Raw genomic sequence first — 23,744 nt, 5'->3', positions numbered from 1 at the left:
TTAAGTGAAGTTCAAATTAAAAAATAGATACAGTTTATTGTACTTAATTCATTCATATTTCGTCATTAATGTTAAGTCTTGAGTGAAGTTCAAAATAAAAATAAAGGGACTGTTTATTGTACATAACAGATACAAATTTTAAGCCATACAGTGCAAAATAACAGACACGCGTAAAGAGAAGATAATTGTTATAAAATATGTGCAAACATTGTTTCAACATAATTAAAAAAGCTGCAAAATTGTCATTTTATGTATACCAACTAATTGCTCATTTCTGCCGATTATTCATGGCTGGGGTATTAATTTCAGAGCTGAAAGTATTACTCCAGTTTATAATAATTTTTGCAGGAAAAATAACTCTTCAGTCAAAGAATTGTCCTTATTAATTCAGTGTACTCGTGTAATTTTGAAATTATAATCGTTTTAAATCACGCCCAGAAGCATCTTTAAATAAATCAGAAATATTAATTAATGTATGTTGTGATAAAAAATTTATAAATAAACTTGTTGTAACGAGACTTCGATCTGGAACACAAATTTGGTCCATTCTAAATCTTGGATAGAGTGAAAAACTTTGACCAAATATAGAACCCTGGACACGTGTTAAACTTTGATCCAGTGAAAAAATACAATCAAGTGGAATACTTTGATCATGAATAGAACCTACAACAAGAGCTGAACTTCGATTAAGGTTTAAAATTCGATCTACCTTAGGACTTTGATCAAGCGTATAACTCCGATCAAGTGTAAGAAAACGCTCCTGTGTTAAAACCTTGATCTAGCACTGAACGTAGAACCTCTATCTAGCGCTGAAAAAGGATCAAGCGTAGAAATTTAATTTATTTCTGAACTTTAATTCAGTGTTGAACCTTGATTCAGTGTATAACTTTGACTCAGAGCAGAACTTTACTAGTATTGAACCCTGAATTACTGTATGACTTTTAAAAGTTTGTAAATTTAATCCTCTATTAAACCTCACTTCAGAGAATAACTTTGAGTCTTTGTAGAACTTTAATCCAGAGTTGAAGTTTAAGTTGATCTCTGATGTATTCATGTTCCATAACTCTCATGTCTTCAGCCGACCCTTGACACGGTGCAAAATCTCGTAAGCCTTCATTTCTCAACCAGTCTTTGACCACACGATTGGGTGCAAATTTTCAAACCGTTCAGCGAGTAAGACTGTCTCCAGCAAGTAAGACGGATTCCAGCAAGCAAGAAGGTCTCGAACACAGCGTTCTCCATAACCGGGGACATGAACAGACTGTCGGAGAGCTTCGCATCCCAGAAAGACTGCCTGCAGCACTACCATCAACTGGATGTCAACGCCACGCAGTTCGATGGTGGGTGTACCTTACAGTTAGCTTAACAATCTCTCAAACTATATACAAACTTTCCATGATCTATCGATCCCAATTTTGCTTTATAAAAATAATTTTTTATGCTTTTTCAAAGTTACGGCGGTTTTAATTTACATTCTTGTGATCAGTAAATTTGAATGGACTTTAATATGTTTTTATCGTATATTTCGTAGGTCACTATTGTAGGTGCTCAAAAGAGCAAGGGCTTCCACATGCAGTAGGGCCGTTAACATTTGCTGTTAGGCTCGACCTAATCTCCGGTAAAGGAAAGACAGCAATGTCTTGGCTTATCATTGGACAAAGACGAACTGGGGAACATACGAACTTGATACAGAATTGGAACTTGGGTCCAAAGACTAGTCTTACTGGCAATTTCACCACGTAGAAATTACGTGACGAGAAACACCGCCATTACGTGACGAGAAACGATGAATGGCGGTCTAAACAGGACTTGTCCGCTCTCGTCCAGAGCAGCACAATCAAGAGTGAGGAATACCGCCTCCGCGCCTACATTGGCTATGCTTACAATTATAGGTTGCACCAGCTTGAACATAGGACGCACATCCTAGCGGGATACCAATACCCTTACAGATATTAGTAAAACCAAATCGTTTATTTTATTTTTACAACAGAATAGAGAGTCAATAAGGATAGAACAAATGACCGTATAATTTAATTCAGTTTTTAATATCGAATGTCATCACTCATCACGCACCAGGATACCTTGTTTGCAAATAATTTTCAATTATTAATTTTTAGAATATTTCAACTAAATAATGCTATTACTGTCAAATGAATTTATTCTTCGGAAAGGATATTTCATAATATAACATTGGGAGATTTTTCTATCACACACGAGGAAGAAGCCTAGTATATAACCGGGGACATGAACAGACTGTCGGAGAGCTTCGCATCCCAGAAAGACTGCCTGCAGCACTACCATCAACTGGATGTCAACGCCACGCAGTTCGATGGTGGGTGTACCTTACAGTTAGCTTAACAATCTCTCAAACTATATACAAACTTTCCATGATCTATCGATCCCAATTTTGCTTTATAAAAATAATTTTTTATGCTTTTTCAAAGTTACGGCGGTTTTAATTTACATTATTGTGATCAGTAAATTTGAATGGACTTTAATATGTTTTTATCGTATATTTCGTAGGTCACTATTGTAGGTGCTCAAAAGAGCAAGAAAAAAAGAGCAAGCGGTGTCTTTGCTTATTATTGGACAAAGACGAAGTGGGGAACATACGAACTAGATACAGAATTGGAACGTGGGTCCAAAGACTAGTCTTTTTGGCAATTTCATAAAGTAGAAATTACGTGACGAGAAGCTATCTTCAAAAAATCACGTTTCTCAAGAGGAAAGGCGGTTTAAAAAGGACTTGCGCGCTCTCGTCCAGAGCAGCACAATCAAGAGTGAGGAATACTGCCTCCGCGCCTACATTGGCTATGCTTACAATAAAAGGTGGCACCAGCGATGAACAGAGGACGCACATCCTAGCGGGATACCAATACCCTCGTAGATATTATAACAAAATCGTTTATTTTATTTTTACAACAGAATAGAGAGTCAATAAGGATAGAACAAATGACCGTATAATTTAATTCAGTTTTTAATATCGAATGTCATCACTCATCACGCACCAGGATACCTTGTTTGCAAATAATTTTCAATTATTAATTTTTAGAATATTTCAACTAAATAATGCTATTACTGTCAAATGAATTTATTCTTCGGAAAGGATATTTCATAATATAACATTGGGAGATTTTTCTATCACACACGAGGAAGAAGCCTAGTATAATGATAGAAGTAATATAGTCGCCCTAAATAAGACGGTCAGTCGATCGTGACCGTAAGCAGGTGCGTTATGTGATGAGCATCAAGTGTGTTGATATGAACACACTTGATGTGTGTTCATATCAATAAAGCGATGAGTTCTCCACCCCTCATGGGACGAATTGTATTCATTTCATGTAACGTTTTCCTACTTATAGAGTCTACATTAAACGAGAAGAGTGGACAACTGTACTAAATTTTAATTTGAAGAGAATAGGAGTCAACTAGGATTATTTAATGTATAATAGTTCATAAAACGTTGGTACGATTCGTTTCGACTATTTGAACATTAATTCGCTTCAAACAAAAAGATTTTGAACGGCCAAGATTGTTAACAGAAGGTATTTTTTAGAAATTTAAAAGCGAAGAAATCACCACAAAAATTCAGTATATCTCTATAGAAAACGTTTCGGAAACCAGCTCCAGCTTACCTAAAGCTGGAGCTTCCAGCTTTCGGCTTACCTAAAATTTATAAGTCCGATTTTGCCTCAAAGTTTCAATTCCGACCAATTTTTGCCGCATATAATTCCCCTAGCTTTAAACTGGCTAAGTTTTTAGTTCCTGTCTTAAACGGTGCTACAACTAACCAGTAAACAGTAGCCAATTCTTACACTTTTGTTGACCGCTTGAAAGATTTTACTGATGTTCAGGACTTAACAATGGCCTCTTTTGACGTGTAAAATTTATTTACAAATATGCCACTTTTTGAAACTATTGAGATCTGTCTAAATACTCTGTTTAAAGATATTCATGATACTGTTATTGGTTTGAACAGCATCTTTTTTAATCCCTGCTAGAATTATCAGTTCTAAATTCGATATTCATATTTGCTGGTAAATTTTACAAACAGATTGACGGTTTGGGCATCAGTCTCAGCCCAACCTTTGCGAACATATTTATGTGTTTTCACGAGATTTCATGGCTGACAATTGTCCTCCCGATTTTAAGCCAATTTTTTATAACAGATACGTCGATGAACTCTTTCTTATTTTCAAACATCCTTCTCATGTAAAACTTTTATTCGATTACCTAAACTTGCAACATAATTCTATTACATTTACCATGGAACTTGAATCGAACAATAGTTTGTCCTTTCTAGACTGCAATATTACAGGCCGCATCAGGCCTACACTTTAGCGCCGACATCACTATGTTATGTTATTATTAAATCTAATGGCCGTTTTCAAACCCCTGTTTACAGAAAATCAACTTTCACCGGCCGAAGCACCAACATTTTTAGTTTTTGTTATTTTAGATTCAAGTTTAACGAGCTTCAAACACTATTACACCGCGGCTTTCGTATTTGCTCGACTTTCCATGCCATGCATTTTGTATTTGAATTTTTGCTCAATAACTTCTCGCTTAATGGATTTCCTTCTGGCTTCGTGTTTACCCAGATGAAGAAATTCATGTCCAAGCGATACAGTGAAGTTGTTCCAGAGCTTGAGAGTACAAATGTTGTTTACTGTTCTCTTCCATCCTTCGGCCATGCGTCCGAAGTTTGTCAAGAGAATTAAAAGATTTGTTTATGAAATACTTTCCGGACATTATTTTTCGTATCTTAGTTGTGAATAATTTCAAAATAAGTTCGTTTTTTTAGGTACAAAGATATCCTTCCTCCTCATATGCGATCGTCCCTAGTTTATAAATTTAGTTGTGCACGGTGTGGTAGGAGTTATATAGAGGCTTATATGCTTATAATATGCTTATATATATGCTTATATATAAGCATAGAGGTAGGAGTTATAGGACTGGGAAGTTACTATCGCGCCCTCCTCATTCTGCTGTGCGCACTCACGCTGAACAGTGCAACGTTCCGGTGTCCGATACAGACTTTAAGGTTTTAGCTTATAGTTATGGTGCTTCCGATCTGCGTATTTTGGAATTACTGTATATTTTTATAGAGAAGCCTAATTTAAATGTTGCCTACAGTTCTTATCCATTAGAAATTGTGAATAGATAGGTACATACTTTATTATTCATCCCTTTGTCTGTACATTTAGGTTTTTAACTTTTGTGTTTTTTTACTCCAAACTTTATTAATTTTCTGACTTTATTTGTGCTCTAGATTTATCGAACTGACGATGGAGATCGAACCCCGAAACGTTTTCTATAGAGAAACGTTCTAGAATCTGCGATTAAAGCAATCTAGTGACATTATTACTTAAGGTATTTCTTTCCAAATTAATTATTACATCACGGGCATGATCACATTATATGGAATCATGCTTCATATAACACATCATAATAAACGTAAAGATTCTTGCAACAGAGAAGACAACTCGCCCGTGAGTTGAGACGGCCGTTATAGGATTAGAGTGTCCCTGAGATCTCATTTCAACTCTCAGAAACGAACTGCACTTTCAGGCGATATCGTTCCTCAAATTTCTGAAGACAAGCAGAAACATTTCATCTGCGTCAAGAATTTGGATTTGGATTATTTCCAAAAAGTTGGTTTATTTCTGTATTAGTTTCACAATGTCAAAAAATCACACGTAAAATATTGTATAATTATGTGGAAGAGTTTAGAATCTAGAAACTTTCGACTGCTATACTTTGAAATTGCCAGTGAATAAAGCAGTGCGAATTCTGTAGATAATAATTTCAAAATCTACGGTCAGGAAGCAATTTGTCAAACATTTCCTAGCTCCGTGACTGACGTCGGATACGTCACGGATGTCGTTTGACTTCCGTTTGTATACGAAGCGTGAAACAACAGGAGCTAAGACGGACATACAGAAAGACGGAATACATAAGACGGAACACATAAGACGGAATGCAGAAACGAGTTGTCTATTTTGTGACTTGGGCTAGGAAAATTTATAGTTATAGAAGAGATTATCTGATTAATTGATGATGTTTTATCTATTCCTGAACGTCACAGTGCTCTTAACTACACTTTTTTCACAGTAACATTTGACTTTAATTTTTTCCGTACATTGTATGTATTCTGACAATATCAATGTCGTTGCAGGCATTTTTCCGTATCGGCATTCATGATGCATCGTTCCAATAATTATTGCTCATTGATTGTACAACTAGGCATTTAGAACACTGTTCAAATCATTCCTTAACGTTTTACATTAAAAATCATGGACGTTAGGCAAATTGCTCTATATTTCGTACCCATAAATTCATACACTGCAGCGTCAAGGCTGTACGATAACGTAGCTTACAACTCAAAGCCGCGCTGTCACCGGTCGGACATATGGTGACCGTTGGCCATCAATGCCGCGTCCATGATTTTTAAACCGGTAGAGGCTTAGTTCCACACGATATCTTATAGATTATAAGCGAATTAAAAATAATTCAGTAAATTATTATAAACTCTTGATTCTTAAACTATTAGGAAAGTATTATTGATTATTTTAATTTTTGTATGTTTGGTTCGCTGTACAGGAGTTAGGTGCAGAGCTTCATATGACGGCTTCCTGTGCTGGCCCCCCTCGCCCCCCGCTCTGCACAGGCTCCCATGCCCCCAAATCAAGGGGGCAGACCCATCCAGTGAGTCATGACATAATTTATAATTATAGTTTATTAATATTAACATTCAAAAGTTTATTAATATTAACATTCAAACGAACCGTATCTAAGAGTTGACGAATGCATTACGTAAGCGAAAACATTTTACATAAATATTCCTATCGTCAATATTTAAGATCTACCTAGATCAAAATTTCATGTAGAAATGTTTGAATAACTTATTTCAAAACTTTTTAAAAATGTTTATAGTGAAATTGCACGAGAATAGTTGTCTAAATGATAGTTTAGACAATGCTGCTGGCCCTTTTTATGATAGCAGTCCAGTTCTACAGATGAGCTTCATATTTCGGGCTCGCATCCCGAGCCAACACACTTAGACAAAGTGCATCCATTAACCGTTCAAATTGCTTCCGCTCCTGAGTTTAAAATATAAATTGCATAAAACACATTTCATGCAGTCATGTAACATCGATACAAGTTTTGTTCGAACTAAAACTATAAGGGTACAGATAAACTTAAAAGAAGTCACTATAACAATAATCTGACGTTTTGCACTCTTATAGCGTTATTATATTCGGTGCAGAAGGGCGTGTGCGTAAAAAACTGCGTTGAAGTCAATGGAGGCAATTTATTTTAGAAACCAATAGTCATAAATGACTATAAACGCAAAAATGTGTAGAGTTTAGGACAATATTTACGCAAGTAAGGTTTTCAAGGCAAACACGATGCTTAGATAAAGACGGCAAGCGTTTCCCTTGCCTATAGCTTCTCGTAACAAAAAAAAAGTATATCGCGCCAGACGCCAATCCAGGAATAATTAAAAAATATAATAAAAATTTATATGGAAGCCTTAAAGAATTACATGCATCTTCTGTTTTTGTGTACACGTCATTCTCGTGAGATGAAGCTTTGCTGTCTTAAGAAGAACAGAAATGTGAGGTCGGCAGTTAAGGTGCATCCAAGATTGGCATTTTTGGACGGCACTGAGATTGAGGTGTACAGTAGGCCTATATTCCTGGGAACATAACATTTCCCTGCAGAGTAAAATTTAAAATATTTTGAGGGAAATTTCATGCTTATGTAACAGAAAATTGTAATTTTTATACGTTCTAATAATAATATAATAAAAATTATAACAATAAATAAATAATAATAATGGCATATTCAATAATAACAATAAATAATGAAAAAATTTATTGCCTTATCACATGTTATGATGTTTCGTAGAAGGATTCTTAAATCTATTGTTTTCTCGTCTTCCGTGAAAGGATTCGTACATCTTTTAATGTAGATCCCATTTTTCTTTTGCGAAACACAATCACAATTTGAAGCTCAGTTCGATAGTACGCAGAAGCAATCGAAGAGTTGAGCGTCAAAGCTGATATTCTTAGGATATTCAATTCCTGATCAGGCAGGTAAAGAAAAGATCCTTTTCGAGATGCGCAGTTCAACCTCCGCGGACTTTCTGACTTCGAAAGTTTTTTCTAACATCACCTAACTTACCAACTTTGCTCATTATGTCAAGTTAGCCGTGGTAGGCTGACATTTTTTAACAAATGACACAGGATAAACTTAGATCGTGAATGAACATTGAAAATAAATGTTTTAGAAAAATATTAGCAAGTCTACTGAGAACATTATGAATAAAGGAATATTGCCAGAACTTCTGCCGTCAGAATGGAAAAAAAGCGAGCTCTCACAGGAATCCTATTTCCACATTCAAGATTTAATAAATCAAATATTATAATTTAGGCCCTGACAAAATCAGAGTTTCTGATTCTCTCAATAAATTTGAGGATTCGTAATGAGAAGGTAATGAGATTCAACTGAGGTTCGAGTCTCATTAGCAGTAAGAAAAAATCTTGAGTATAAGAGACACTGTCAGCTGATTGTGCCGACTTTGTCTAGCGTTTCATAGTGCGAATTTTATTTTAATGCTTCAACGCCAGTAAGATTTATACATTTTGCTGTATAGTAATTTCCAGAGCTTCTAGTCCAACACTTTATAGTTTGTTTCACGAGATGCTGAGTTTGTATTTTTCAAGACTCGTTAAAATTCTATGCTTGGTCGAGTGTGAAGTTTCGTTGATAGTTTTGAGTAATCAAACAACTCTGAGTCATCGATAAAAAACTTCACGTTTCCCCAAAAGTGCTAAACTTTTCTCCCCAGTGAGGGGACGATTTGTTAACTTTTCGCCAGGTGCTAATTGACGTGAGTTTCGTCTTGTACTCAAAGTTACGGAACAGTTTACATTGTTTACACGTAAAACTTTTTGCAGTGCGATGATGAAAATACAAGGGCGCTTCTCCGTTAATTAACTATGTGACCTGAGGCAAGGTGCCAATGATAGATGGTTGACCACCTTTAAATCGTCTCATATTTTACATCTTGAAATTTTAACGTTGGTAGTTGCACGAGAACTCGATATATCATCATCACACGCCATATATTTTATAAAGTTTGTAAGATTCTTTTGGGATGTACAGCATGGAGGCGTCTTATGTATAGGGTCCATTTCAATTGGCCGCGTGAAGTAAGAGTCAGCCACAGCAGCAGTACTGCCGTCTGAGTGAAAAACGACGTATCAGTGAAAAAATGCCGTATTGAGTACTTACCGGGTAGTTCGATGAGTCCTCTATATATTTTTAATTTATTTAACACAATGATATTGGTACAACATACGTCGCATTGGAAGGCGCTGCCTGCAGAAACATCGGTGTACTATCTAATCTGTTGTGCTGCGTTCCTAGCGCTCATTCTACAGATCATTTTCAGCAAGATTTTATAGCTAGTTAGTCTAATTTATAAAGGGCTGGCCCTACTCAGCCCTGGCCAGAGCCGGTTTTTAAGCCGTCAGCTTTCTGTTGGAGACATACTGAAGATAAATTATTATATTCTGACACATTATAAGAAAATATAAAAAATTTAGCAATGATTAATATAAGTCATTCTAAACGTGTCAAATAATAATAAAGTTCATGATAATTTTCCGCTTTCAATTAATTTTTAAATACAAATAAACTCACAGTAGTCAGGTTCTACGTATGAATATTTTTTGCTATAGTTCGCTCCCATCGTCGATGTAGCATTACATTGGCATTTCGTATTTTTTATCTCGAATTCGGAAGCATTCTGCGCACGAAGCTATCTTAAATCTTCCTTGCGTCGGGCGGACACTAAACAATAATAATTCGTTCATGAATGTCTTCACAGCAGTCGAACGAATGCTCAACAATAGTATGCAATTTATACCTTCACTGCCGTCGAGTGAACATTCAACAATGATATAAAATAATGCATGAGTGTGACAATGTTTGGCCTCACTGTGGTAAAGTTGCAGATAAAACTGCACGTAATAAACTCATCCACAAAGCCCGCTAACAAAAACTGTTTACAGTAACTTTTTGCAATGAACATCGCGGGAAATATCATCACGAGGAAGGCTCAAACTTATTGTTTCGTGGCATATGAATGCTGAATTGAATAGTTCCGATAGATTAAAAAGTTGGTCGTAAAAACTTGTTCAGGATTTGGGCTCGAGATGTGTAGGCAGTAATTTTTAACCCGGCAAAGTGTTGAATTTAGATGCAGGCATCCGGTGATATTTGTACCCTTGAACTTGTTTCGTCAGACAAAATAGTGAACTTGATATTTACTGTTAAATCATTTCTAAATGAAATCAGAAATGTATAATGAACATAATCTGGATAATGTTGAAACAGTAGATGTGATTCAGATTCACCAGCTTAATGAAGCACAAGATCAATTAATAGGTAATATTATAATTTATTCATCTACCCCAAAGTAATTAAAATAATTATATCATAGAAGAAAACATAGACATTTTTTACCCTGTGTGACATTTATTTACCGCGTATGGGTTGCACACGCCCCATATGTAGAGACGTTCGTAATCGTTTATAATTCAGTCAGTAATACCGTAATAACAATCCCAATAAAGGGTCAGTTTCGTCAGTGAATGACTGCCAAAATATACCCGCAAATTTTACAATACAAAATATATATAAATGAGGAAATGAATATAAGAACCAAGCCAATATTAATATCTTGCAATTACATTTAAAATTTTTACATTTAATTCAAGGTAATAAAGAATAATGCAGTGAACGAGCATTGAGTTAGGCAGCTAGGCAAGGCAAGAAAACTTCTTGGTTGCGAGGCGAATCAAAACGAGATTATGGCGGCAGCAATTTTTCTTCCCATATTATTCTATCAGGATTCCGAGAGAGCAACCCTTTCTTTTTTACCTGAAGCGGCGGGCGATTTTCAATTGGGAAGACCACAATATATTTTTTAAGGCGCGACGGTAAGATAAGAATTGCAGGTGAATCCTGTCATGGACGACCTGCACTCCAACAGCCCTGAGGAAGCCATGGTTGTACTACTTACTTATCTACGCTCCTATGCATAACTTACTACTTTCTTATTACATATAGCATACTACTTTCTTCTCTCCTCTCCTATGTATAACTTACTGCTTTCTTACTATATATAATTTACTACTTTCTTGTTATATATAACTTCTTATGTATTGCCTACTGTCCTATATCGCTTTTATTACATCTTCCGTCGCTACAAAAGTCTTGGAGACATTCACTTATTAATACGTATTTCAATATGAATTTCATAAATGAAAGGTACTTCTTCAATATTAATTGCATGACCGCGGAATTACCAGAAAACTTCCCTTTTAGAATTACAATGAAATCAAATAATCTCACAACTAAATTTGATTTACTAATATTAACCAAAATTCGAATTTTTGACTTTACAAATCGCTAACTCCGCTGAGAGAAACATTTTTTGGTACCAAGTTTTCAGTTTAAAAATTTTTAAGTTTTATTAATGCCGTACACATGTAAACTAATCAATCTGCAACAAACACTAATAATTAGGTGTTTGTGATTAATGAAATAATTAAGTTTTTGGCTCGCTGCAGTTCAAGATTGAGATCGCGAGGACAAGTCGAGTGATCGAGATGGTGGGGCTGGTCATCTCCATGCTCGCCATCCTCACCTCTATCATTATTTTCTGCTACTTCAGGTGAGTCAAATAGTGTGTGCTAGTAACCTAGATAAGTGTAGCAATAATTGTTGCTAAACGTTTGATGACATACAACTTAAAAATTTTGAGGATTCATGCACGTGAGCTTGGTAATGTTTTCTCGAACCAGTGCAAGTTTCTGGTATGACAGGTGACTTCGTGTACTTGGACACTAGAACAAGACAATCTAACCTGGAAAGTTAGGCTGAAAAATATGGACTCTGGAAAGTTAGGCTGAAAAATATGAATGTTTCAGCTCCGAAAAATATGTTTCTGCCGCTGCTCAGCGTATTTCACACTAATTACCCAAATTTCCGCTTAATTTTTGGAACAAGAGTAACCTCTATTTCCCAGTTGATGTGAGCGGCAGTTGGAAACAGCGCACAACGTCTCAATTTTCGATGGGTAGGTATATATAATTCAAAGTCCAGTATAAATAGACTCTTCCAGGGGCGGAGATTTTGCACTAATTTTGCTAATTTTTTTTGGTCATCTGTCACTGCCGCTTGAGACGCTACGCATGCTCCTACTTTCGCAGCTTCAATGAACATCGGTGTGCCGAAAACTGTAGTGCCACATTATTTTAGCGCAAATTGCAACTCAATTACTCAGTGCCAGTTTTGAAAACCTTTGACTTGGACGTAGAGGTTGACATACCAGACCGCATTAGCGTCAGAGATAAGATCTAACAGCAGGTTTTGCATCTAAGTTTTATGTACGGCAATGCCCTTGCATGCATGTCAGGGTATGACAACATATGCCTGACTATATGAGTGGTCAACATTGTATGTTGCAACAATGTTTGTTGCCACAGTGTTTGTTGGCACAGCGTTTGTTGCAGCAGTGTTTGTTGCAACAGTGAGTGTTGCAACAGTGTGTGTGGAAGGGTATATATCAGTGTATTGTTGCAACAGTGATTGTTAGAAATTGCAATAGTTGTTGTCTCAGTGTTGTTTGCCACAGTGTTTGTTGCAGCAGTGTTTGTTGCTGCAGTGTTTCTTGCAGCAAAGTTTGTTGTCTCAGTGTTTGTTGCAACAGTCATTGTTGTAATAGTGATTGTTGCCTCAGCGTTCGTTATCTCAGTGTTTGTTGTCTTAGTGTTTGTTGCCATAATGTTTGTTGCAGCAGCGTTTGTTGCAATAATGTTTGTTGCAACAGTGCTTGTTGCCAGAGTGTTTGTTGCCACTGTGTTTGCTGTCACAATGTTTGTTGCCACAATGTTTGTTGCCACAGTGTTTGTTGCCACTGTGTTTGTTGCCACTGTGTTTGCTGCCACAATGTTTGTTGCCACAGTTCATGTCTACACTTGCCCAAATATCAATTAAGAAGTCACTATGCGAAAGTAACCTATTCAATTTGTAAACAAAGCGGAATAAGTGTAATGGAATACAATACTTATTGCACTTATTTATATTATTATAAATTTTTAAATATCAAGTCTCAAATTATGTAACGAATGATCTTGTTTTAGGCGAACTTTTGTCGCACAATCAATTCTAGGTTCAGCATTTACGTCATACTCAACCCCTTCGAGGAGAGGAAGCGTGGTAGCGATGGTTTATATTGGAATTGTGACATTGTTGCGCACTGAATTTAGCTTTGAGGGGACGATGCTGCTAGGCAGCATCATTTCATTTTTTTCAATTCGACTTTTTTCACTACGGTATCATAGGTAAAATAATTACGCCAGATTTTTAACATGAAAAACGTAACGTTTAGTGTCTCATTTATCGATATGTATTATTTCCTTTCTTGACAAATTATTTTGAAAATAATACTACATAATCATTATATACGTATAGTCCCTACGAATTAATCTACGAACGAAACATAATGTATATTAGATAAAATAATATTTTATCTAGCATCCGTGAGTAATTTTATTATGGACATGTGAGATTTAAGAAGCAGCAATATCTAATGCGGATGATAACAAGTTTTTTGTGATGCTTCTAGTCACGTAACGACGGCCTGCTGAATGTCACTGCTAATATACATTAGATTATTGAAAACGAATGCAGTAAAAATCAAGCTCTGAAGCATTACTGAAAACCACAATTTAAGAGGAAAACAATGTTTTATTTAAAAAAATAATTTAATAGAAAGAACAAATGCATTGAGAGGCGACAGTCTTGCATTAAAATATTAAGCTTTTAACGTAGAAAATTAAAAAAATTTACGACATTAAGAACATAAATTTTCCATTTTGAGGTGGGACTAACACACTCAGCGCTAGAAAGAAGTCAAGAAGACCAATTCAGTGAGAAATTATTGTGGTTGTCATATCCGCGTGACAGAAGAGCGGGAATTTTTGCCCGTGATTTATTTTTTTGCCACGTCCTCTAACGACAATCCCGCATGGCGTTTCAAGTTAATTGCTTCAAGTCACAGGACTGAGTCAGCATCAGCGAGGCAGCTGCCTCAGTGAGTGAGGCAGCTTTGAATTGCGGCATAAAGTTTTGGGANCTGTCAGCGCACCATACCTGCTGTCAGCGCACCATACCTGCTGTCAGCGCACCATACCTGCTGTCAGCGCACCATACCTGCTGTCAGCGCACCATACCTGCTTTCAGCGCACCATACCTGCTGTCAGCGCACCATACCTGCTTTCAGCGCACCATACCTGCTTTCAGCGCACCATACCTGCTGTCATATAACGGGAATCATCCAATTTTACGGTCGCTATCATCACATCCCAGGGTCGCTATCATCACACAAAGGGTCGCTATCATCACACCCAAGGGTCGCTATCATCACACCCAAGGGTCGCTATCATCACACCCCAGGCTCACTATCATCACACCCCAGAGTCGCTATCATCACACCCCAGGGTCGCTATCATCACACAAAGGGTCGCTATCATCACACCCCAGGCTCACTATCATCACACCCCAGAGTCGCTATCATCACACCCAAGGGTCGCTATCATCACACCCCAGAGTCGCTATCATCACACCCCAGAGTCGCTATCATCACACCCCAGAGTCGCTATCATCAAACCTCAAGGTCACTATCATCACACCCCAGAGTCGCTATCATCACACCCCAGGGTCGCTATCATCACACCTACCAGACCGCATTAGCGTCAGAGATAAGATCTAACAGCAGGTTTTGCATCTAAGTTTTATGTACGGCAATGCCCTTGCATGCATGTCAGGGTATGACAACATATGCCTGACTATATGAGTGGTCAACATTGTATGTTGCAACAATGTTTGTTGCCACAGTGTTTGTTGGCACAGCGTTTGTTGCAGCAGTGTTTGTTGCAACAGTGAGTGTTGCAACAGTGTGTGTGGAAGGGTATATATCAGTGTATTGTTGCAACAGTGATTGTTAGAAATTGCAATAGTTGTTGTCTCAGTGTTGTTTGCCACAGTGTTTGTTGCAGCAGTGTTTGTTGCTGCAGTGTTTCTTGCAGCAAAGTTTGTTGTCTCAGTGTTTGTTGCAACAGTCATTGTTGTAATAGTGATTGTTGCCTCAGCGTTCGTTATCTCAGTGTTTGTTGTCTTAGTGTTTGTTGCCATAATGTTTGTTGCAGCAGCGTTTGTTGCAATAATGTTTGTTGCAACAGTGCTTGTTGCCAGAGTGTTTGTTGCCACTGTGTTTGCTGTCACAATGTTTGTTGCCACAATGTTTGTTGCCACAGTGTTTGTTGCCACTGTGTTTGTTGCCACTGTGTTTGCTGCCACAATGTTTGTTGCCACAGTACTTGTTGCCACAGTGTTTGTTGCCACTGTGTTTGTTGCCACTGTGTTTGTTACAAGTGATTGTTGCCACAGTGTTTGTTACCAGTGTTTGTTGCAACAGTATTTGTTGCCACAGTGTTTGTTGCAGTAGTGTTTGTTACCACAGTGTTTGTTGCCACATTGTTTGCTGCAGCAGTGTTTGTTGCCAGTGTTTGTTGCCACAGTGTTTGTTGCAGTAGTGTTTGTTACCACAGTGTTTGTTGCCACATTGTTTGTTGCAGCAGTGTTTGTTGTCTCAGTGTTTATTGTCTCAGTGTTTGTTGCCACAGTGTTTGTAATCTCAGTGTTTGTTGCCATAGTATTTATTGCCTCAGTGTTTGTTTCAACAGTGATTGTTGCAGCAGTGTCTGTTGCCACCGTGTTCGCGTTCGTTGTCTCAGTGTTTGTTGCCATAATGTTTGTTGACTCCGTATTTGTTGCCACAGTGTTTGTTGCCACCGTGTTTCTAGCAACAGTGATTGTTGCCACAGTGTTTGTTGCAACAGTGTTTGTTGTTTCAGTGTTTGTTGCCATAGTATTTGTTGCCACAGTGTTTCTTGCAACAGTGATTGTTACCACAGTGTTTGTTGCAACAGTGTTAGTTGTCACAATGTTTGTTGCCACAGTGTTTGTTGCTGTAGTGTTTGTTGCCGCAATATTTGTTGCAGCAGTGCTTGTTGCAAGTGATTATTGCAGTCTTTGTTGCCACTGTGTTTGCTGGCACAGTGTTTGTTACCACTGTGTTTGTTGCAACAGGTCGCTACGCAACAACAGGACGCGGATGCATCTCAACCTGTTCGGTGCCATGATGATACAGATAACTGTGCGTCTGACGCTCTACACTGATCAGTATGTGACGCGTGACACCCCTGGGCAACAGGGCATCGACAACACTGTAAGTAACGTCACATTAGCCAGCCCTGCATGTAAGTTAGTTCTCTAACATTAGAAGGATGTCATGCCAAACTATGTCATTATTTTGAATGTCAAATGAGCAGCATAAATGGGCCGAAGATTTTCTAAATTTATTCACTTGGAATCTGTAAGAAACGACTCGTATTTTCATTATAAAGTCAAAATAGCATAATTTATAATTAAATAACCGGGGATTTGGTTATCTACTTTGACTTTTTCTCTCTGTTAAAATTTCGTAGTTATCTAAATTGCCTAATTGTTAACGTGTTAATTCAAGTAACCTAATTTTTTCTCAGGTTAAAAACTGTGACACTTCCATTTTCAGAAGTTCATCGTTTTTCATCAGTTCGGCATGGGGTCTCGAAATCGTTTGTTTTATTTTTAATTCACTGATAGCCGCGAAATCGAACGAATTGGGCGGCCAAAAGCCCTCACCAAAATCTCTCACGGTACACTCTGAGTAATGAGTTATAGTTTGTCCGAATAGCGACGCACTTTTTTGCTCCTGCGTGGGTCATATTGACCCAGTTCGTACCGGCAAAACGGCGTATCTACTTTACGTCAGTCCGCTCGCTGCTCTTGCCGTGAGAAATCAAGTGTGAGTTTTTACGAGTTTCACTCACTTATTCAGAAAGGGTTCGATGTTCTCATTTTTGAAAAAGTTCCATTCAGTAGCGAACATGATTATTCCGTTAGAAGCCTGGCCCGGCAGTTGGCGCATTCAAAAGAACATAAAGTTTTAGAAGATATTTTTAGTAGATAATTTGATTGGCTTGTGGTCTCTTTCGTGAAAAAAAGAGTTTATTGTACCTATTAAAACGTGATTAAAAATTATCGTCTTTCAATCTTTTAAGTAACACAATTTTGATGCAGGTTAATTACGTACATTAAAAAAAAGGTATTGAATTCGGATTCAATTGAGCATTTGCAAGACTATAGAACTGCATCTTCAGGAGGAAATGCGACAAATTAGAAGACAATATTGTTATATAAAACAAATGGTAACTCGAATGAAATAAATCTTTTTTAGTCATCTCATGATAACAAATTCAACAGAAGCTCTGTTAAAAAAATTCATTTTTTAAGGGACTGGAATTTTATATATTCTATCAGTAGGTTATGTTCCCAAACGACGGTATTTGGGCGACGAGGTTTTGTCACATTTGTTTCGAAATTCACGTTCAGAATTTGTTGCAATTTTTCAACTCACATTTCTGCATGTAAGTTTGTTCTCCAACTATAGCAGTATATTGATGAAACTATGCCATCATTTTGAATGTCTGGTGAGCAACATAAATGGGCCGAAGATTTTCTTGATTTTCTTTACTTGGAAGCTATAAGAAACGATTAGAATTTTCATTATAAAGTCAAAATAACAATATTTATCAACAAATAATCGAGGATTCGGTTGTTTACTCTAACTTTTTCTCTTTATTGTCTATGGTTCATCTAGAATGCCTCATTGTTAACGTGTTAATTCAAGTAACCTAATTTTTCCTCGGCATTCAATCTTGAATACTGTGACTGTTACACGTTCAAAAATTAATAGTTTTTCATTAGTTCTGCAAGGGTTTTGAATTCGCTTCTTCCATTTCAATTCGTGGATAGCAGCGAAATCGAACGAATTGGGTGGCCAAAAGCCCTCGCCTTAAGCGCTTACGGTACACTCTGAGTAATGAGTTATAGTTTGTCCGAATAGTGACGCATTTTTTGCTCCTTTGTGGGTCATATTGACCCAGTTTGTACCGGCAAAATAGTGTATCAATTTTACGCCCGCTCGTGCCGAGGGAAAGCAAGTGTGTCACTATTTACACATTGTGACCTATTGATTTTCCCGAGCGTCTATTATTATATTAACCCTCAAGCTCACGATCACAAATTCAAAAGACGCTCAGTTAAAAAAATTATTTATTGAAAGGGACTGGAATTCTCTATATTTTATTAGAAGGTTATGTTTACAAACAACGGTATTTGGGCTACGACATTCTGTCATATTAGTTTTGAATAAATTCACGTTCCGAACTTGTAAAAATTTCAAATTACACAAATTGTGTAGCTAGAGCCTCAGTTGAGCAAAAAAATACTATTTTCATCACAGCGACGTTATCAAAATAAAATGCCATAACATACATATAAAATAAGAACATAAAATCCTCTTTTCTAAATGATATTGTGTGAAATTAAGCATCTGACATATCTAACCAGACGCCATTGTGCCACAACAGGCGATGTTATGCGAGAGTTTCTACATCCTCCTGGAGTACGCGCGCACGGCGATGTTCCTTTGGATGTTCATAGAGGGCCACTACCTTCACTCCATGCTCACCATCACCGTCTTCAGCGACCGTCCAAACTTCATGTTAGTGATAAAATTCATGTTGGTGATAAACTTGGTGTTAGTGATAAACTTTATGTTGATTATAAACTTCGTGTAAGTGATAAACTCATATTGGTGGTAAACTTCATGTTGGTGATAAACTTCATGTTGGTGATAAACTATATGTTGTTGATAAACTTCATGTTGGTGATAAGCTTCATGTTGGTGATAAACTTCATGTTGGTGATAAACTTCAAGTTAGTGATAAACTTCATGTTGGTGATAAGCTTCATGTTGTTGATAAACTTCATGTTAGTGTTAAACTTCAAGTACATAGTACAGCTGGCCAGAGACATCATAATTATTAGCTTCTCAATCACTAATTTCATGTATTTTGAATACCAATAACCTGTCGGTTTCTCCATGTATATTTTATGTTACGAATTACAATATTAACTAATTTAACACTCAACCAAAAATTCTTGCTACTTATAGCATCTAATATGACTCTTATAACTATAATTGCCAAAATATCTATCACCATTGAACGATTTGTTTTCAATGCTGCAATCCCATGAGTTTAAGACTCTCCTGAAGATATTTTTTACTTTAAAATATATTACAAAAATATCTGCGGGTATTATCATTTAATTACCCCAAACATACGATTTGACTCGATTTAATTGCCCCAAACGTACCATTTGACCCGATTTATCGGCATTGAAATGCACAGTCCACTAATTTGCGCTAATTTATTTGCAATTTTTAGAAATGGCATTTCTCATCAAACGAAATTGGTGCCATAAGCCCACTATTTTCACCACAATAAACTTGACATGTGATCCTTCTAAGTAACTGAGTTTCAACCGGGGACACGCGAGCAGGGTCCCCTGCAACTTTACACTAATTGAGTTTAATTTACGCGTTAAAACTTTAACAATTTCTATTGAAAAACTTTACAGTTTTTACTACGTCCTGGGCTGGGGACTGCCTGTCGTGATGACGGCCGTGTGGGCGGCCGTGACCGTCACTCATCACTCCACCACGCAGTGAGGAAATTTCCGTCCGTTTTGGGGAGATTAGTTCAGCGCGGGATTAAGTTTCTTTTAATCTAGTTTTCCGTTAAGAATAGCTCGCATAATAAAGCAAACTTTGTTACAAGAACGAATTACCTCAAAACTATGAAGTTTGAATCTCAGTGCTACTTTAGGGCTAAAATCAAACTTTTAAAATCGACTGAATTTCTCTGGCTGAATATCTCCCTCTAAATTTCCTACGCTAAATTTCCCACCCTTTATTTCATACCGTAAATTTCCCGCCCTACATTTACCACCCTTAATTTCCTACCCTAAATTTTCCACCCTAAATTTAGCACTCTAAATTTACCACCCGTTATTTCCTACCCTAAATTTCTCACCCTAAATTTACCACCCTTAATTTACTACCCTAAATTTCTCACCCTTAATTTCCACCCCAATTTTTGACTGAATTACTCAACTTAAAGACCAGATGTTTTTATGTCATGTATCCAGAATTTACCTGTTCGCGCTTATAAGCAAAAATTTTCAGTTCGTCGCTGTTCTACAAAAAACGCAGGCTCTGTTATCTTACATAAACCGCTTCCATCAAGATATCTTCCCTCGCTTGGCACCCGAGAACTACAAACAACTTGCTTATATTTTTCGGAGAAAATAATTGTTTTCGCAAATACGCTTTCATCAAATTTCGAAATTCGTTCGTAGGTTGACAAGCGCATTCCAGTAACGTTGGGGCAATGTGTTGTCATCTCGAGCTAAAGTAGAATTTAAAAGCGTATATCGGGAGCAGCTATTTGCTTAAAGGTAATGAAAGTTGAATAAATATATCTCCATCATATAAAATGTACAAATATTTATTAACTTAATTGATATTAAAATTTTTTTTATCAATTTACTATTTGATTCTAAATTTTCTCATCGAGGAAACTTTTTAAAAACTCTATACTTAACAAACTTGATGCTTTGTGTAATAAAAACTTTAACTTGTGGCAATTGCACGATGTATTTCGAAGCAAATGTCTTTTGTCAATTTTCCCATTGACAAAATTTAAATTATTTTCTCCCTATTCTGCATATTCACGATGGTCAATGAATATTACTCGTTCATCCAATTTGTCACTAATCACAACGTTTAACTGAATTCCAAATTGATTTCCTACAATCGGTCATTTCCTTTCCCGACCGAACATTTCCGTGTTTTGTTATTTGCTACTATAAAATAATAATATTAATAAATAATATTAATTTTTTCAGATGCATGTGGGGCTACAGTCTAAGCCCATATTTTTGGATTCTGGAAGGCCCGCGTCTCGCCATAATTCTGGTGAGAGTGAATTGAATTGATTTATATATTAAAAATATTTTCGCCTCTCTTAACATCTCATATTAGAAGTTTCCCGACAGAGGATACTTATTAAAATGTGAAGTTTCCATGACTTATAAATCATCGTATAGTCATAAATAATAAAGTGGCTGATGCATTATTAAGCATGATTCAATATGAAATAAATGCCATGGTCTGCCTTTATGTCAATGTATCCTATATGTGCAAGCTACATGCAGGTACTTCTATGCACTTTATCAATGTTAGAAATAAAACGATCCAACAAACATTGGTTTGGTTTTAAATAAACAAGAAAAACAGAAAATATTTTACAAATACTAAGTCATCCTCAATATCCCTTATCTTATTCTCAATGAGCTCAATTAGAAATTACACACAAAATGTAAGAAACTGCAAGCCTCAAGAAATCGCGGTAAATTTACAGGTCATAAACTGCGCACATCCTAAACTAAATAAAACATTCTGTGTTCAACGGAAGAATTGCATCGATGCTTTAACTTAATTAAGGTGAAATTAATTAACAACCCGGAAGTAAAACGATAAATTCCGAGCTAATGAAATCGTCGATTGTTGCGATGGAAATTTTCTTTGATATTTTTCGCACGTGGAATGGCTCATGAAATTTAGTTGTATAGTTAAAGGCGATATCCAGCCAGTCCTGAATCATCCAGATGAGCCAGAACTAGCAGAAAAAAATTCCAGGCATTTTTGAAGCCTAATTCTTTGGTATTACTTTGGTCTATTGGACAACACAACTGTTGCGCAAAAATTAAAAAAATATGCCAATTCTTAAAGTACGACTGATGAACTTGAGCACTTTAAAGATTTTTATCAAGTCTTTGTTTCAATCGATGAATTATTATCAGCATTACTGTTGAAAAAGTGGCTGCTATTTTTCAACATAGAATTGCTTTATCCCATATCAGCAATTTTCACGCCGGAATTAAAAAATCTATTTGATTACAAAAATTTCGCTCATCGAATGAATCCCGAGCGGAGTTTTTAACGCTATTTCTTTCATAGGAAACATTTTTTATTGAAGGCTACCTAGAATCAAGGCATGCAGGCAGATATTAATGGTCGCTGTTTTCGGTGTAGAAAATAAAAGGACGTTGGGCTAGATTGTGTTGCCGCATTAGCGGGCACGGCATTTTATTATTCAAGCCATAGTGGAAGATGTTATGAACAACGCTTTTAGGCGAGAAAAACTTTTAAATGTAAAAAATGCGATGAATATATTCCTAATTTTTTGACATATGGGCGAAATATAAATTGACCCAACGAGACCAGAGAGCTAAAAAATACTCTTTGATCGGGGAGAATTTAGTTTTTTTTTTCACAAAGCAGAGCATTTCATTCGAAAATGACGGCTGTAGGTGAGATAAAGCTGAACATGACAAATGAAGCATGAAAAGTGACTAATTGGCAATGAACATAAATCGTAGGAACTTGGGCACGTCTGCTGTCTCCGCACCATACCTGCTGTCAGTGCACCATACCTGCTGTCAGCGCACCATACCTGCTGTCAGTGAACCATGCCTGCTGTCAGCGCACCATACCTGCTGTCAGCGCACCATACCTGCTGTCTCAGGCTCGCTATCATCACACCCCAGGGTCGCTATCATCACACCCCAGGGTCGCTATCATCACACCCCAGGGTCGCTATCATCACACCTCAGGCATCACGGCCGCTCTGGGGGCTGTTGCAACCGACGCCGGGTAGAAGGACGGATTTAACAATCACCGGGTTGAAACAATCACCGGGTAGGGTGGACAGTTAGTACAGGCATGGGGCGTGTCATGTCGTTAAGAGAAGCTTGCCATGCAATGATGCAGTTTCACAATACTGCCACTCTACTGCCACCACTGTTCCAAAGGCTGGCGGCTTTAGAACAGTGGAATCTAGAATCCCGATAATAATACAAATGCCATGAATACAAATAAAATAAATAAATAAAAATGACCACAAGGTAAGTATCGCGATGCTAATGGTAAAATCATTACGGGTTGAAAGAGAATTTAGTCGAGTACGATCTTCCCGTTAATAATGCACTGATGATATAATAAAATACAATATAATAGTAAGATTATAAAATAATAAAATATTAGTCTGCTAGGGCGACTGTTTCAAATTTCTATAAATACATTAAATATTAATAATCAGTTCCAATAATTCGAGGCACGTATTCACTGTGAGTGCTTTCACGTGAACTCGATTCGCAATACGCGTTTTTTTGTATATTTGAAACGAATTAAGATAATGCAAGGAAGGCATTTCGGAACGCAAACTTTTCAATTTGGCCGGAATGCGCGCGGCACCAAAGCTCCAGGAAAAGCCGACTTCAGCAGCCTGGTACTCAGAATAATCAATGTGTCGTGTTGTCTAAATAGTGAATAGTTCTTTCTGCACGTAGCACTGATATACGCCATTTTGCCAGGGGGAGCACTAGGTCAAGGTGACGCACACATTGCAAATTTGGACAAAGTCTCGTTTGTTTTTCTGAGTGATATGCCGTTGTATAAGTTGAGAAGCTTGCGATGCTGCAATAGTCTGGAAATGTCTACGGAACTTTCGACTTTGCTGCAATAAGCGTAAAAGCTGCGAGGAAGCTCGTGCAGTTTGATACTAGGAACGAACTTTCGGTGATGGGTT

The 23,744-nt window shown here is 37.1% G+C and overlaps 1 protein-coding gene across 1 annotated transcript in view; it reads left to right on the top strand.

Annotated features, from left to right (window-relative positions):
- Positions 1 to 2,244: 2,244 nt before the first annotated feature.
- The window catches only part of LOC108678399 (calcitonin receptor-like protein 1), a 32,956-nt gene continuing 11,456 nt past the window's right edge, over positions 2,245 to 23,744 (top strand). Inside the window, exons 1-8 of the mRNA XM_018166814.2 lie at positions 2,245 to 2,332; positions 6,604 to 6,708; positions 11,026 to 11,084; positions 11,649 to 11,752; positions 16,234 to 16,372; positions 18,618 to 18,751; positions 19,672 to 19,758; positions 21,001 to 21,070. Coding sequence (XP_018022303.2) covers positions 2,245 to 2,332; positions 6,604 to 6,708; positions 11,026 to 11,084; positions 11,649 to 11,752; positions 16,234 to 16,372; positions 18,618 to 18,751; positions 19,672 to 19,758; positions 21,001 to 21,070 — 786 coding nt within the window. The remainder of the gene's footprint in view (positions 2,333 to 6,603; positions 6,709 to 11,025; positions 11,085 to 11,648; positions 11,753 to 16,233; positions 16,373 to 18,617; positions 18,752 to 19,671; positions 19,759 to 21,000; positions 21,071 to 23,744) is intronic.

Source organism: Hyalella azteca, unplaced genomic scaffold (assembly GCF_000764305.2).
Source record: "Hyalella azteca isolate HAZT.00-mixed unplaced genomic scaffold, Hazt_2.0.2 contig16722, whole genome shotgun sequence".
NCBI classification, from domain to species: domain Eukaryota; kingdom Metazoa; phylum Arthropoda; class Malacostraca; order Amphipoda; family Hyalellidae; genus Hyalella; species Hyalella azteca.
This window is presented reverse-complemented; position numbering and strand designations above follow the sequence as displayed.